Source organism: Athene noctua, chromosome 1 (genome assembly GCF_965140245.1).
Source record: "Athene noctua chromosome 1, bAthNoc1.hap1.1, whole genome shotgun sequence".
Lineage (NCBI taxonomy): Eukaryota > Metazoa > Chordata > Aves > Strigiformes > Strigidae > Athene > Athene noctua.
In genome coordinates this window covers 220508606-220523681 of record NC_134037.1, presented here as the reverse complement: position 1 = coordinate 220523681, position 15076 = coordinate 220508606, and the positions used below count along the sequence as shown (strand labels likewise).

The 15076-nt window shown below is 36.3% G+C and overlaps 1 protein-coding gene across 3 annotated transcripts in view; it reads left to right on the top strand.

Moving 5' to 3' along the window:
- PIBF1 (progesterone immunomodulatory binding factor 1) overlaps positions 1-15076 on the top strand; it is a 113605-nt gene that overhangs the window by 2381 nt on the left and 96148 nt on the right. For all 3 annotated transcript variants that reach the window (XM_074912128.1, XM_074912113.1, XM_074912117.1), the window contains exons 4-5: positions 1639-1837; positions 7055-7174. In XM_074912128.1, coding sequence (XP_074768229.1) covers positions 1639-1837; positions 7055-7174 — 319 coding nt within the window. The remainder of the gene's footprint in view (positions 1-1638; positions 1838-7054; positions 7175-15076) is intronic.

Here is a 15076-nt window from a genome sequence, read left to right as displayed (position 1 = left end):
ATTTAATTTGCATATAAGCAAATTTGAATTCAAACCTCCCTGACTGCAGTTTGTGGTTTTGGTTTTATTGTTACCTGGATTCAAAATTTGGTAAGAACTGGGAGTAAGAACATTCTTAAAACCAGTAAAGAGCAAAAGCAGTAGGTAGAGGGGGCAGACTTTGCATCAATTTAAACTGAATTTTTTAATAACTCTGTGGCCTAGATGATTTGGGAAAGGTAATGTTTAGCACTTCCAGTTAGGATTGCTTATTGGTCAGAAATGCTTTCAGTTGATGATGGAGAAATTTTTAATTTTGCTTTTTTGAAATGTTTTGATTTAACCTACAGCTGAAAATAGTCTGGCTAGCAGGCTTCTCCCAATTACTTTGTCAATTAAATGTTTTAACACCTGTGAAGGAAGAGCATTACTTAATATTTGCATGTTACAGTAGAGGATGCACCAGCTCACAGGATGTGACCAACTCTAAGTCATATTCTGTAGTAAGTCTAGAACAGATTTAGGGATATGAAGCCATACCTGAGATTAGTTAGAGCAAAGTCTTTCAACTAAGAGCAGCTAACTGTCAGAAAAATGTCTGTCATTCTGTTATTTGCACCAGAGTGGAATATTTTTAGGTTGCCTATACTTGAGTTATCTGAGGAGTGCTCACTAAAAAAGTACTGATGTAGAAATTGTTATTAATAAGCAAAAAAAGTAGAGCTACTTTCCCCAGTCTTTTCATTAGTTTTCCTGTTCGTCTTTACCTCACTTCTTGTCCCTGTTTAACAGAACCATACACAATGTGCAGAATATGTCCTTGTGTGACTGCTTTGCTGACCTGGGATTCTATTTTTTCTTTTTGAAACCAGTGGGGCTGACATCGCCTTGTAGTACTAGCTAGTATTTGCTATATTTTTATATAATGTAGGAATTCTTGTGGTTTGAAGAATGATTTTATTTAAATATATCTTCAAGAGTTACAGCTAAAACCTGCAAAAATGTGGTCAGTCACCTTTGATTTAAATAAAATAAACACTTTGAAACATCTGAGTGATGTGCACTTTCTCTCCCCTTATAATACCTTGTTGCTGGTGATAATTATAATGATGGTGTTTTAAGGCTAGAAATAGAGTTGCTTGTTTAAGTGTAGTGGTGTTTGTGGATTTTGTTTTTTAAAAGGACCCCAACTTTGTATGTTACACTGGGTAGAAAATGAAGGATTGTGTGTGGAATAAGCCATAAGCATGTATGTGCTGGAACTTGGTAAGACACAAATTGAAGTTACTGTTGCTTTACTTAGTGCTTTACTAGTTCCTTGGGTTTTGTGTGGAAATATGCTCTTTCATGTCTTTAACGTTTTACTTGGTAAATTAAGACTAATTTATAAATTCAGGTCAACATATGTCAGATTAATTATCACTTCTCAGATCCAGCTTTGCATTGTCAATGACAATGAAGTTCCTGGCTTTTTATATCTGCTGTGTCTGATATAATTGTGTAACCATGGTGGTGTATGCTCATGTGCGAGTTAGCTAAATTCTAAATTTTCCCCCCTACAAAATGAGTATAAGTCGTGCCCTTGCCAGGGTATTGTGAAGGTTTGTTACTTGTATTACTCACTACTTAATGTCATCTGTTTTCAAATCAATCTTGAAGAAAACATCAGGCTCTGATGAAACAAGAAATGGAAACTATTTTATTGAGGCAGAAGCAACTGGAGGAAACGAATCATCAGTTAAGGGAGAGGGCTGGAGATATCCGTCGTAGTTTGCGAGACTTGGAATTAACAGATGATGGCTATCAGAAGCTAAAGTCTCTTCCTGAAGGTCAGCTTTCTATCCCTGAATATGTTTCTGTGAGTATTGTGTTTTTTATTTGTTTAAAATATAGCTGTATCCTGGTTCTGGCTGAGATGGAGTTAACTTTCTTCATAGCAGCCTGAATCTTGCTGTGCTTTGGATTTGTGGAGAAAACAGAGCTGGTAACACACCAGTGTGTTCGCTGCTGCTGGACAGTGCTTGCACATCTAATCAAGGCTTACTTTTTTCTCCATTCTGCCTCCCACTGTCCGCAGTGAGCTAGGGGTGGTCATGAGATTGAGAGGGTACAGAGCTGGACAGTTGACCCGAATTGCCCAAAGGAGTATTCCATACCACCTAACGTCATGCTCAGCCATATAAACTGGAGGTGGAGGAGGAAAGAGGACGTGGGGAGTGGCTTCCAGGGTGGTTATAGCTCAGAGACTGGCTGGGCATAGGTCTGCTTGTGGGAGGTGGTGAGTGGTTGTCTTTGTGTGACCTTTTTTTTTTAAAAAAAAAAAAATCACCTCTCTCTTCTGATAATTAAAATGTTGAGCAAACTTGACACTTGAGTTTTGCTTTCGCTCTTCCTGCTCTCTCCTCTGTCCTGCTCCCACTGGAGGCAGCAAGTGAGTGAGCAGCCTTATGGGTGCTTGGCTGCTGGCCGGGGTCAACCCACCACAAGCTGTAAATTGCTTTTGTTTAGAATTAAAGGAATGTGCATATAGTAGAAGCTAGTCTATATTCTTAGAATTCTTATTCTTCCCTTGCTATAAATGAAGGAACTTCAGAGGCAGATGTGCTTCAGGATCAGTCTGTTATGACTGGATTCCAGTAAAGAGGGGAGCCTTTTAACCCCAGACTCTGTTTTAAAAAGATTAACTGTTGATGTTCAGCAGATGAGGTCTTGCAAATAAATGGTGGGCACACTTTGATATGAAATACAGCAGACTGAAAATAGGAGTTTGAAACTCATCTTGCCAGAACCACAAGTTGAGATGGCTCTTGCAAACATTACTTTCCCCTCATGCTTTCCATCTGGCCCTTTGCTATCTGACTAAATGCAGGAGATAGTGTACCTCAAAGTATACTTTAAGACTTATTTTCTTGATTTAAGAACTTTGTTAATTTTGGCTTATGGGTAGAAGGAGGGGCAGAGGGGTACTCTGCTTGCAATAAAAAGACAGTACCTTCACAGACTGTGGGGCATGTTCAGAGCATCCGGGCTCACTTCTGAGAATGAAGAGGATTTAGATGTGTAAACCTTAATTCACTGAAGTATTAGCATTGTACTTATCTGTAGAGCTAGTTATTAAGGAAGCTGTATTAATATAATGTTAAAATGCTGAGTGCATGTCTTGAGGAGAAAATGCTGTGTGAATGAGTTCTCTTGCTGGATGAAAGTCATGGTATACTGTGCTCTAGATATGCATGGGGAAGTAAAATTTGGCATTCTTATCTAAAGGATGTTCTTGGGAGCCTTTTTTCAAAAGTTCCAAAACTTGGTCTTTTGAAAGTACTAGGAAGAGCTTAAGGCTCTGAGTGATAAACAAGAACACTTAGCTTGGGACCTATTAGGTTATTACCTCCTAGCTGTCTACTGTACCCACTGCCCCCTATAGAAGTATTTGAGGGGTTTTTGTTGATTCCTGTACCACCATGGTCAATAAAGCAGATTTTTAACACAGACTGAAATCCATGTCAGCTTGCTTGAAATTGGTGGGCAGGAAGCTCCAGCACTTCAGGAGTTGATCGACAGTCAGTATGAAAGTGTGTGTAGCCAGGCAGGATGGATACCAGGAGTTCTTCAGCAGCAACCTTCCCAGCTGATTTAAGTGAAGCTGTCACAGTGCAGTTAGAGTGCGTAGATTGTATTTGTGAATATAAAGAAACTCTAAAAAAGATGTGAAGCAGCAGAGGTGGGTAACAGCCACCTTCTACCCCTATCTACCTTTCTTTTGCTCTTATGTTCAACCAGTAAATGCTACTTTTGTCTGTAATTCAAAATCTACTGGTTATGTATTCTGTGAAGCCACTTTCCTCTTTACACGTCACTTTTTCATCTAAAGATGTCCTTTCTTGGCCAATTTTTTTTTTTTTTTTCTGGAGAAGACATTACTAAAGATATATTGTTTTCTGCTTCTCCACTTTTTTTGGCAACAGAATCAGCGTGAACCTGAGAGTATTAGTTAAGCTCAGTGATTGTTCATGATTAATTAGTTGGCTGATAAAGATTCTGGGAGGCTACAGAACTGTTTTGCATATTCTCTATACATCCATTTGGCTTCTGAAGATTAGGAAATTCATGGTGAAGGGGAAAAGTAATTTTTCTGATGCTGTTTCCTGTTTTGCTTACGTAAGGAGGAATTATGTGTTTCACAGGTAAAAACTGGCTCCAGATCTGTATATGGACTAGTAGTATAGTGTATTGATACTAGGGTAAAATTCTCCTTGTCGAGGAAGTGTTCAGCTTGGAGAAAACCTGAGCAAGAAATTTTCGTGCTCTGTTTTCTATTTATCAGTTGTAAAATCCTGCCTTACAATTCCCCAGGATAGAAGTAAATGCATGTAATAGTGTAATGCTTACACTTTATTTGAAACCTGCTAAACTGGACAAACAGCAGAAAGTGCTTAAACACAGATTTTGCGGATAGAGATATTGCAAGTTTAAAATACTAGAATTTAAACAAATGCAAGATGTTTTTCACTGTTCTTCCACAAAGGGGTGCAAGTGATATGTAAGAGCAAAAGACTGGGCAATGTTTAATGTTAGTGATGATGACAAATGAAAAATTATGTTTTACACATCTTTCTTTTAAAATCACACTTTTCTGTTTTGAACTTATACGTAAAAATTTATATTTTGTTTTGACCATTTATAAGAATTAATTTTGAAACAGCATATGCAAAATTTTAAATCACTTCAAGTTGTTGAACTGGTGCTTTTCAGCTTAATCGCTTAGTTTGTTCAATAAAGTGAGCCTCTTGTGTGCTCTCCTGTAAAACTTCTTCACGAAGTTGTTTAAAAATGGTATCTGTGAATTGCGTTTGATCCAGTTTTCATCTCCATCTCTTTCAGTTGCATCATTTTGCTAATTACAGCTCAGTTACTCTTTAACTGCCTTTAAGAAGGCAGTTAACTGATGCAACTACTTTCATGTAACTTTACTTAACAGAAGCCACCTTTCTCATCCTCTGCACCAACCCAGTTTTAGCTTAACTCTAGTATTCCATAAAAAGTGGTGGGCACATGCTAAGAGTTTTTTAAAAATTTCCTGGTAAGTGGTAACTTTGACCTCACAGCACATCTCTATAAATTTGTAATATTTAAGATACGCAGTTGTTTATGAAGTCCCATTACACTAATTTTTTTCTGCTATATTGACTTGCCAAGAGGCATTGTGTGCTTTGACTGCTGAGTTACATGAATATTTATTGGCCATCAAGCAAGCTAAATAATAATCACAGTTGAACTTCTGCTACAACTTTCCCCTAATCTGCTGCATTCATTAGCACTTGTTTATTACTATGGATTGATCTCTTCTTGGAAAGGCTGTGCAGATGTGGTTGTCCTTGACACCTGTATCCCATGTCATTTAGACTGGGTAATCTAGTTTAGGTTTGTTGTAGTTTGGGAAGTAAATGTGGCATAATGGCATAAGTCAGGTTTCCTAGGGAAATCACAGTAAAAATACAAGAATTTAAGGGAAAAACTGGGTGTGGTTTAAAAGAAAACCTACAATGTTTTGAATGGTTACCAATTAGTGACAATCAAGGTTATTTTTAAGAAAAAAAGAAAAAGTTGTAATCACTTTTTTTGGGGGGAGAAAGGATTTGACTGGAACAACTCGAAAATGAAAAACAAAACAAAACCCCCCCAGCACTTTTTCGAAAATTTCACTTTTCTGCCTTACTAATAATCTTCTACTCATGTTGGACACTTGCTTTATTATATAAAGCAAACTGCACCTATGTTTACATTGTAAATTTCCATGGCTTCTGTGTTTTTTTAGAGTTGTATGCTTTCAATTATATGGAATATACCTGGAACTGTTCTTTGTCTTCTGCTCTTTACAGGTAGCAAAACAAAGACCTCTGAATGGAAGTGTAGTACAACTTGCTCTTGAATGCTTACTTTATCTGTGCTTTCTTGCTTGTATTTCTTCTTTAATCATATATCAAAGCTTTAATGATCGGGGTATGGAGTAGATTTTGCATGAAAATACTGCTTAATTAACTATTTTTTCCTTTTCATCCCCCAAAACAAACTTTTTAATGTATCAAGTTAATCTGGGAGTAATAACCTCTGTGTACATGTGTGTGGGTGTATTTCAAAAAAGCTCTTTCTTTGTTTTGTGTCTTTTTGTCTTTTACTACTGACTTTGTGGTTTTACTACTGTGTTCTCTAGTATTTTTTTCTTGTTCAGTAGAAATGTTCTGGAAGAGTTTTATGGATCTGAGACTTACTTGTTTGAAACTATGCCTGCGACTGGAGTGGGGGAAGAGAGGAGTGTGTGTTAGATTTATTAAAAAAAAAAAAAATCCTCTTATAAGGCTTTTTTCAGTGTTAATTCAGCAGCCTTTCAGAGGCTTAGTTGCACGGTGCAGATGAACCCATATAGCAGTGTTACTGTTGAAAGTGTGTATGTGGAGTGTGTCACAGTTCTTCCTGGTTATGTGCTGTTCCTGCTTCCTTACATTGCTCCCGTGCTTGCTCTTGCATTTTTCTTGGTGCAGATTCAGCACACTGAACTGGCAGAAAACAAAATTAGTTTCTCCATTTCTACACACCCCATAAAAATTTATATTGGCTTGGGGGAAGTTAGCAAGCCAAGTAGGTTTATTGCTAAATAGGCTTGGTTTTTTTTTTTTTCCCACTGTTAATCAAATAGGCTCTAGAGTTGGCACAAGTAAGAGGGGGGACCATGTAGTCCATTAGTACCTGTATTTCTTAATCGGGCAGCCTGACTGGGAGCTGCCTTAGTTGAATAGAAATGTACATCTTTACCTTTATTCTGCTTTTTTAAAATTATTATTCAGTGCCAAACACAAACTGATTCTTTCTTAGCTGCTGCTGTCAAAGGCTGAAGAAAGACATTGTCTTTGCTTTGACATTTCCTCACCGCCCGCCATCAACCAGGGTTCTGAGATGCACTAGAAATCATTTGGTGAATTATTGTCATAAAATGTTGAGCTGATTTGTTCTGGGGGTTGTAGTTTTGCAATTGCAATTTTGCTAGACTCTGTTCTGAATATATATCTTGTTCTCCTAGATCCGATTCTATGAAGTAGTCCATTCTTTAAGAAAAGAGCTAAGTGATCTACAGGTGAAAAAGGAGAGCCTAACAGAAGAACTAAGTGGGTACAAATCCCAGCTGAAGAATCTGACAGAGGTCTGTGCACCTTAATTATCTTAATTAAGATACTGTAAATATATATAGATAGAGTAAAAAACTCATTCTCCAAATCGTTATGTGTGTGTTACATATAAAAGTTTTGATGTATAAAAACTACTGGTGGGAGAAGGGGGTGGAGAGGGAAGGAAGACGGAAATGTGCCATATACGTTCTTGCATAGCAGCTAATTTTACGTTATTACTATGCTGCAAATTTGTTCATGAGACTGTTCGGGATAGACTCTTACCAGTTACGTTGTGAGGACAAGGTTCAAGGTGGGGAAGCTGAGACAGACAATCTTTACAGCAGAGGTTGAAGACGTAAGGATGGTTCAGTGTTTAATTTTTGAGACGCTGATGTCTTGGTAGTAATTTGCTTCACCTTTTTGTTTTAATGTTATAAAAATGCATTTTTTAAAGAATCCTTTGGGGTTGCATCTTCTCTTGCTATGTTTTTAAACTTCATATATTTTAAGTTTCTTATTCTATACAAAAGGAAAAGTTAATTTGATTTCATGTAAGGTATAAATGTCAGAAGTAGAGAAACAGATTGCATAAATATATTTAATTGTGATTCTTCAAAGAGTAAAGGAGATGAAACAGTATTAAAAGAATTGTTTTTAAGGTTTTTATAAACATTTATAAAATGTTTAATTGTATTCTTAGTATATATACAGCTAGGATGATTTGTATTTTAGTTTAATTCCGCATGTCTGGAGTTGTGATAAGACAGTTTCAGGTACCCAGAGTATATTTATCCAAGTTGTGGCTATCAGGAACTTAAACACCACTGTCACTTTACTACTTCTGAAATTATTCTTAGGTTACTGCCTTTTTTCCCTCAAAACTTACTTGTGGAATAATCAGGTGTAAAGAGAAAATAATTATACAGGATTATCTTGTGAAATTCATATTATTTTCATTTCTCTGAGTTAAAAAAAGTGGTCAATAAAATTTGTGCATTTGTGTGCTTCAGCATTTTGTGTCATCATCTCTACTCAATATTAAGTTAATCCTGTTAACTTTGATTTACATGAGCATTTTGCTTCATTGTGCATTTAATCTACTCTGATTTAATGAAATTCTGCAGGAGGGTTTTGGCCTTTTGAGATTTGACTGACATCTGTGCTAACTTTTGCTGCAGCAATTTAACAGGATAATAGATAACAATAATTAAAGTTGTGCTAGAAACACTTTTCTTGGTACATGAACCTTTATTTAATATAAAAACTTCTTATTTTCTTCTTTTTATACCGCATGGTGGCAGTATCCACCTTTGCCACTGGTTTATTTTTCAAAGTTAGAAGTTTACTGTGCTTTTCTTTTGAGAAAGCACTAGAATGTCACTTGTGTTGAACTGAGGTGGTTCTTTGAATGCTTATACCCCGTTTGCATAATCAAGCCTAAAATGAGACAATTAGTGAGAATGAATACCTCGTTTTAAAAAAAAGTCAGGGAAGAGATTAAGATGTTGAAATTTCACAAGGAAAAAAGCTTACAGTTGTTAATAAAATTATTCCTTAGGATTCTCAGGTTTCAGATAAGATTGCTTACTACAGGTCTTCCATATGCACAAAAAAGCCCCAAACCCAAGTCTTTACTGCATCAGTTATGCATAAAGATGATGTGTTTTGGATATTTAATGAAATGTGACCTGATAGGAGGTATTTTATGTATGGAGAGACTTAAGAGTCTCTATATTTTGTTTCTGGCAAATTCAGATTTGACCTAATGACTTGATGAGTCTAACAAGGTACCTCAGGCTGTTTCAGATAGTAAGGTAAGAGCATCATCAATACATGAGGGTACTTTAGAATCTCTAATGTACTTAGTATACTAAAGCTAACATACCTATGCATCTTTTGCAGTTTATCAAGAAATGGTTTCAGGGTGTAATGTTGGGGTAATTATTTGACCTCCTTCGATAAGGTCAAGCTTTATTGCAAGGAAATTTATCAGCAGGAAATAAAGCACAGTTTCATTCAAAGTCTTACTTAAGCTCTTACAGTTCTTTACTGGTTTTGTGGTATTCCAATCATTCTTTATTTCCAGCTGCATGAAATAGTTACTGAAGTTTCTTGCCTGTTATTTAGTTACTTACACTCTTCAAATCCTTTCTCTGGTTTCCCATCCAATATTCCTTAAATTTCAAGTTTTCTCCAACAGTTGCAATATGTCTGTTCTCTACATAGTTTATCAACAAAGTGTCTGTTCTGTGTTTAAAAATTCTTTAGGAAACTACCAATACAGACATTTGAAATAGTTGTTACTGAAATAAAGACGATCTTTTTTTTTTTCTTCTCTGTGAGACTATACCACTTCCTACAATAAGCATTCCTTTTTTTTCTGCTCTTGCAGATATTGCTCTTCCTAATGAGTTTCAACATGTTTTTCCTCTTTGTGGAACATGGGAAGGAACTAAAATACATGCTTAGCCCACATCTTTATTAGCTACTGATGGCTTGGGGAGGAGGATTTTGCTGGCTTCCTCTGGTTGTTCATGGCTGAAAGACTAGGTTTGAGTAAGTTTTATACATGTAGATTCACCCAGAAATCAAGTCGTGAGAGAATTAGGTATAGATTCGTAGGAAAATCTATCTAGCCAACAAAGAATTGAAGAAGTTTAAAAGAAAATCCCAACTTGTGTAATATGTTAAGCCAGCTCCAGGAAAATTTAAATGTGAAATCAATTCATCAAATAAGACAACCATTGTGTAACCTCAGCTGTGTTATTTTGTGACAGAATGGTTGTAGTACTTTAGTTTGGTCAAAGGAAATAAGCTCTATTTTTGTGTTTTGAAGTGTGAATATAAAGCACTTAGGTAGTTTTCTCTGCTTGTGAACATTTCTATACTGTTTTGTGAAAAAACAAACCAGTGTTGTTCTCTGAATGCTATTACAATGAGCTGATATGGCAGTGTATTAGTTATATAGAATAAGGTCTTCAAACTCACTAAATCTTTTTTTGCTACGTGCTACCATATTATTTTGGTTGTGTGAGTGTGGGGGGAAGCGCCACCAAAAAAAAAAAAAAACCCTAACAAAACTTGTTGACACAACAGACCTAGCCTGGCACAAAAGTGGGTGCAGTGACCTGGTATTGTGGCCTCTCAGCCAACTGAATTTATAAGCATTCAACTGTACCAGCTAGGAAGCTTGGTAAAAGTTGAATTGTCATTGTAGCCTTGTAGAAACTAATTTTCTAAGACTTGAGAAATCCACATGTTCTTTATCTCTAGGCAATTCATTAATTCATTTGTATTAGAAAAAAGCTTTTATTTCTGACTTAAGGGCATAAAGGACGTCTTTCAAATGTTTATCACCTGTATTTGTCCTCTAGGTATATGAAAATATATTTTGTTTGCTCAGAAGGAGCGTAAGGTTCTAAGTATGTTATCAGCTCTGCTAGCCCTCATTTAATTATTAGTATGCTGAGACCACTAAAACTCTACAACTTTGTAACAAAATTCTCTTTTCTTTGTTTTGAGCCTGCTGACTATAACAGGGACCCAGTAGTGGGGAGCTGCTTCTGACAACTGGTAGCAGAGAACAGTGCATAAAGATGGATTTCTAGCACTAGAACATAATCTGATAAATACAGCTAGTGTCAAAAGATCTGTGTCACTTCTTTCCATTCTTAAAGTGGTCAGTGTAAGTGGTTCTGCAGTACTACCACTAAGTTAATGGCTCTCTGTACACCTTGTTTGCATTTGTGATTTAGACCAGTGCTGTTCCTCAGATTCTAGGTGCAGCAGCAACAGACCGGGGGAAATGGTGGAACTAGTAAAAGCAATGTTCTTGTATTGCACTGCTGACTGATCTGTTACCAAATGTATAGTACAGACTCGTTTCAGCCCTCCTTTTACAGTGCTCAGTACTTCAAGAACAAATAACGTTGGCATCACCACCTTTGGAGCTACAGATAGAGAAGAAAGTGCAGCTATAGTGCTGTATTACCAGGAGCATCCTATTATAGAAACAAAACCAGCTTCTGTTGTGCATGTTTCCATGCTGAACATCAGTGTACTGTTTTCAGAGTTGTTTGCTTCCAAAGTGGTTAGAACCTCCTGCAAACAGATGTAATTTACTACTCACGTGTTTCTCTCAAGGCTGGGAGAGAATCTGAGAAGGAAATTCTGCTTTTCTTTGTAGCTCTAGAAGATTAAGTATTGCTTTCTTCTTCTGGCTATTAGTTTCTTGGCAATATTTTCCTGGAATTTGGTCTTGATACAGTTTTATTAGAGCTTCCTTTCTTTAGTTGTTTTTGTTTTGGTTTGGTTTGTTTTTTTTCTGTGAAGTTGCCTTCAGGACTTGCAACAAAATTTATAGTATGGCAGTTATCTAAAAGCTATGGTTACCCTACAGACAAAGCTGGATGTATGTAAGACAAAGATCTCAGGATTCTGAGACCTCATCTCTGAAAGAGGATTAGTAGCTGTCAGGTTTTGCTAGACATACCTAACAATTTGTGGTACTGTTTCACAGCTGGAGGAAAAACGTTTCTACAGTCTTGAAAGAATGAACTAAGCTGTTCCACTCAAAGGATCAGTTGGTGCTAGATGTATCAGAATGTTGTAAAATTGACGCTACTGTTGGAACACCAGGACGGCTGTGTTCCCTAAGATTTCTTCTGCAGTTTGCACATCTTTAAAGACTGCACTCTAGAACCCTTCCCCAGCTTCCTGACACCAATTCTTTCAAGCAGTGCTTTGATTACTTGGTCTTAACATCTCTCTCTAGAAAGGACAGACGAAGCCTCAGTCTTATGTGAGATATGTGCCTTCTTTCCTTCATATTTATGTTGTTCAGGAAAAAAGCTACAAAGAAAAATGTTCTACTGATAACTATTAGCTTGGGGCAGCAGTTTAGCATTTCCAAGACTCAAGAAAACTTACATATCTATGAAAGTTCCCTTTGCTATCCAGTGTCTTTCTACCTCTTTTGATATATAACTATGACTTGAATAGACTGGTAATTGTACCAAATTACTTCTAGTCTCTAATGCACAGATCTCAAGGATCCTTTTCACCAGTCAGCTCAGATCTGAAGAAAAAGAGCTTTTTATTCCCACTTTCTTTTGCAATAGAGGAATTTAAGCCTAAGCTTTTCTTTCTTACCTTACTTGTAAAGCTTCCCTATTTCATTATTTTTAATGGCAGACAGTGCCCCATCTACAGTCCTTGGCAGATTATCAATTTCATATTAACATACTAGAAGAGGTGTTTTATTCGTCTAGTTATGTATAACTTCTTCCTGACATTTAGGCAATTGTAGTCAAATAAATAATGTATTGAACAGTAATTTTTGAATGCATACTATGTAAACAGATGGAAGCAAAATGTCATCTTTACTAAGTAGCAGCACCTAGTCCAGATAACTTCAGGGAATTGGTTTTCACATCACGATTGTATAGTAGCTTTTCATTTTCCTAGGACCTCTAGGTACCTTAGGATATGACAAAAAGCACTGGCTTGTGTAACTGTGCCTTCAAAGATGAAGTTCTTTTAAATAAACTTTTTAAAAGCAGGATCACTTTGTTCCACAGACTTATCTGTAGGCAGTATGATGAAGTCATGCTCCTTCTGCTTGATTGGCTCATTAATTTTCCCTGCATTTCTGTTTATGTTCTTATCCCCAAAGGGTTTTTGAAACATCAACTAATCCCTACCAAGTATTATGTGTTACTAACTTTGTTCAGAAAGTATGTCAACCAGCTTTTGTACTTGAAGTTTAGATAGGTGTTCATTTCAGTGACTGCTATAAGCTGCTGTTCATTCCAGATGGAAGATAACAGTGAAGTTTAGTATCATAAAACTGAGGTCTGTCATTAGATCTTTAGTTTCTCTACTAGTTTGGGTTTTAAATTATGCAGGTCAGGCAAGTTCAGAATCTTTTTGCTTGAAACATCCATCTGTTGACTGTTTATAAACCAAATAAAAGTGCTTGGTAGGTACTGCTTCATATGCTCTGTAGAAACCACTTATACTTGTTAATACTGGGTCTCTTGGACCGCTCTGTTAACAATTCATTTAGGCAATGTTTTCCTACCCATCTCACATAGGACAGGTTGGTTTGTTTTAACCACCTCATCTGTCTGAGTTGCTGCTCTCTGCAGTAGCAAAAATTAGTAAGAAGCTGAAGAAAAGCCATGCATTGTTGGCAGGATCACTGCAATCATGTTTCATGTGAGGATGTACTGTTTGTCCTTTAATTTTTTTAAGGTTTATGGGCTTACTTAGTTATTTTTATTTATTGGTTTTATTTCTAGGGCCTCTTTCATGTCCTTGAAAGTGCTCTGTATCTTGATCCTTCTAAAAGCCCCCTTTTTGATTCAGCAGGACAAAGCTGTTCATCAAGACTTCCAAGCTGTCTCTTGAAGATAAATTGAAAGATAAAGGTGTTTCATTGCAGAGATCTTACAATTCAGGGTGTATGGACTTTGTTATAAACTAAATTAACTTCATCACATGCAAAGCAAGGCTCATTCTTCCTAAGCACGGCAGCTTGATTGTATGTCTTTAAGATTTATTACTATAGAAGTCCAGAAGCTCATGTATCTGCTACCTGGAGATATGCATATCGCATGGGGGTTTTGTGTGTTAGCCTATGGACTGTTTAGTAGTTTGCTTTGTCTCACTTCTTCCTGTGATTAAAATACAACTTTGCCACCTAAAAGATTAGATGCTTGGAACACAGTGACCTATGTAGTAGAATTAGTATTTCTTCAAGAATTATAGGAAATCTTAAAAAAAACCCAAAACAACACAAAACCCCAAACAAAACAAACACCCTTTCTTTAATTATTTGTTTAACAGTTTGATACTTTAGGTATGTCTTAGTATCACTTTTTAAAAGTAGAATTTAACTTCCCTCCCCTTCCCTGGAGTTACTGTGTTGTTACATGACATTAACAACTGATTTGTTAAATATAATTCAAAACTAGTTTAGGTCTTGGGTATTAGAAGGATCTAATTTTGTAGACATTTACGTGTTCTTTTAGTTGTTGTTTGAGCTATTTATGACAAATTTGTCCAGAGATATATCAATTTAATTTTATATTTTTGGTAGTTGTCTTCTAGCTGCTAAATATGTAATACTGTAGGAGCTTCAATAGCCTGCTCTCTGAAGGGTGTATGAATTCCAGCATAGTATTAGCAGAATGGTACTGGATATCCACAGAGGAATTGTATCCAAACTTAATCTTTCAAGTTGCTCTTAAAAGTTAAGTGCCCTTACCACTATTTCCTGTTGCAAGATGAGTCATGTTTGCACTGTATAACAGGGTACTTGCACCTGTATGTTACATATTTGAAACTCTAAGTAACTTGTAGGCAACACCTTTAAAAACATCTGACAGAGGCTTTACTGTTATGATAATGCCATCTTTATAAATGATGGCATGTTAATTGGCTTAAGAAGACAGTGTTCTGTAGTGTTAATTTGCTTAATGTATATCCATTAATTAGGGTAAACATAAAAATAAGCCACATATACCAGTATGTTAGGGTGAATAACAATCGTATCTTTAGATGATGTGTCCTTAATGATGTGCCATCCAAAATCCTCATGAAAACTTTCTCAGTGTTGTGATTTTGTGATTGATTTAATGGGATTTTAGTGAAGGTGAAAATTAGTATGTTTGTGAAATACAAACCAAAAATATCTTATTTATCAACAGAATAGTTACAGTATGTTTAGTAGCTCAGGGAGCTTTTCTGTAGTGTCTTACAAGTATTTAGGTTTGTGTTTTCAGGAAGGCATTCTGTCATTCTTTCAGTTTATGGTACTTGTGAATTTGATCAGTGTTCTTTGTGCCCCTCCATCCCTATCCTAGAGTATTATCCTTGTGTTCATTCCTTCTAGGAAGCTGTATTTAGGAGTCATCCACTCCATAATTGCA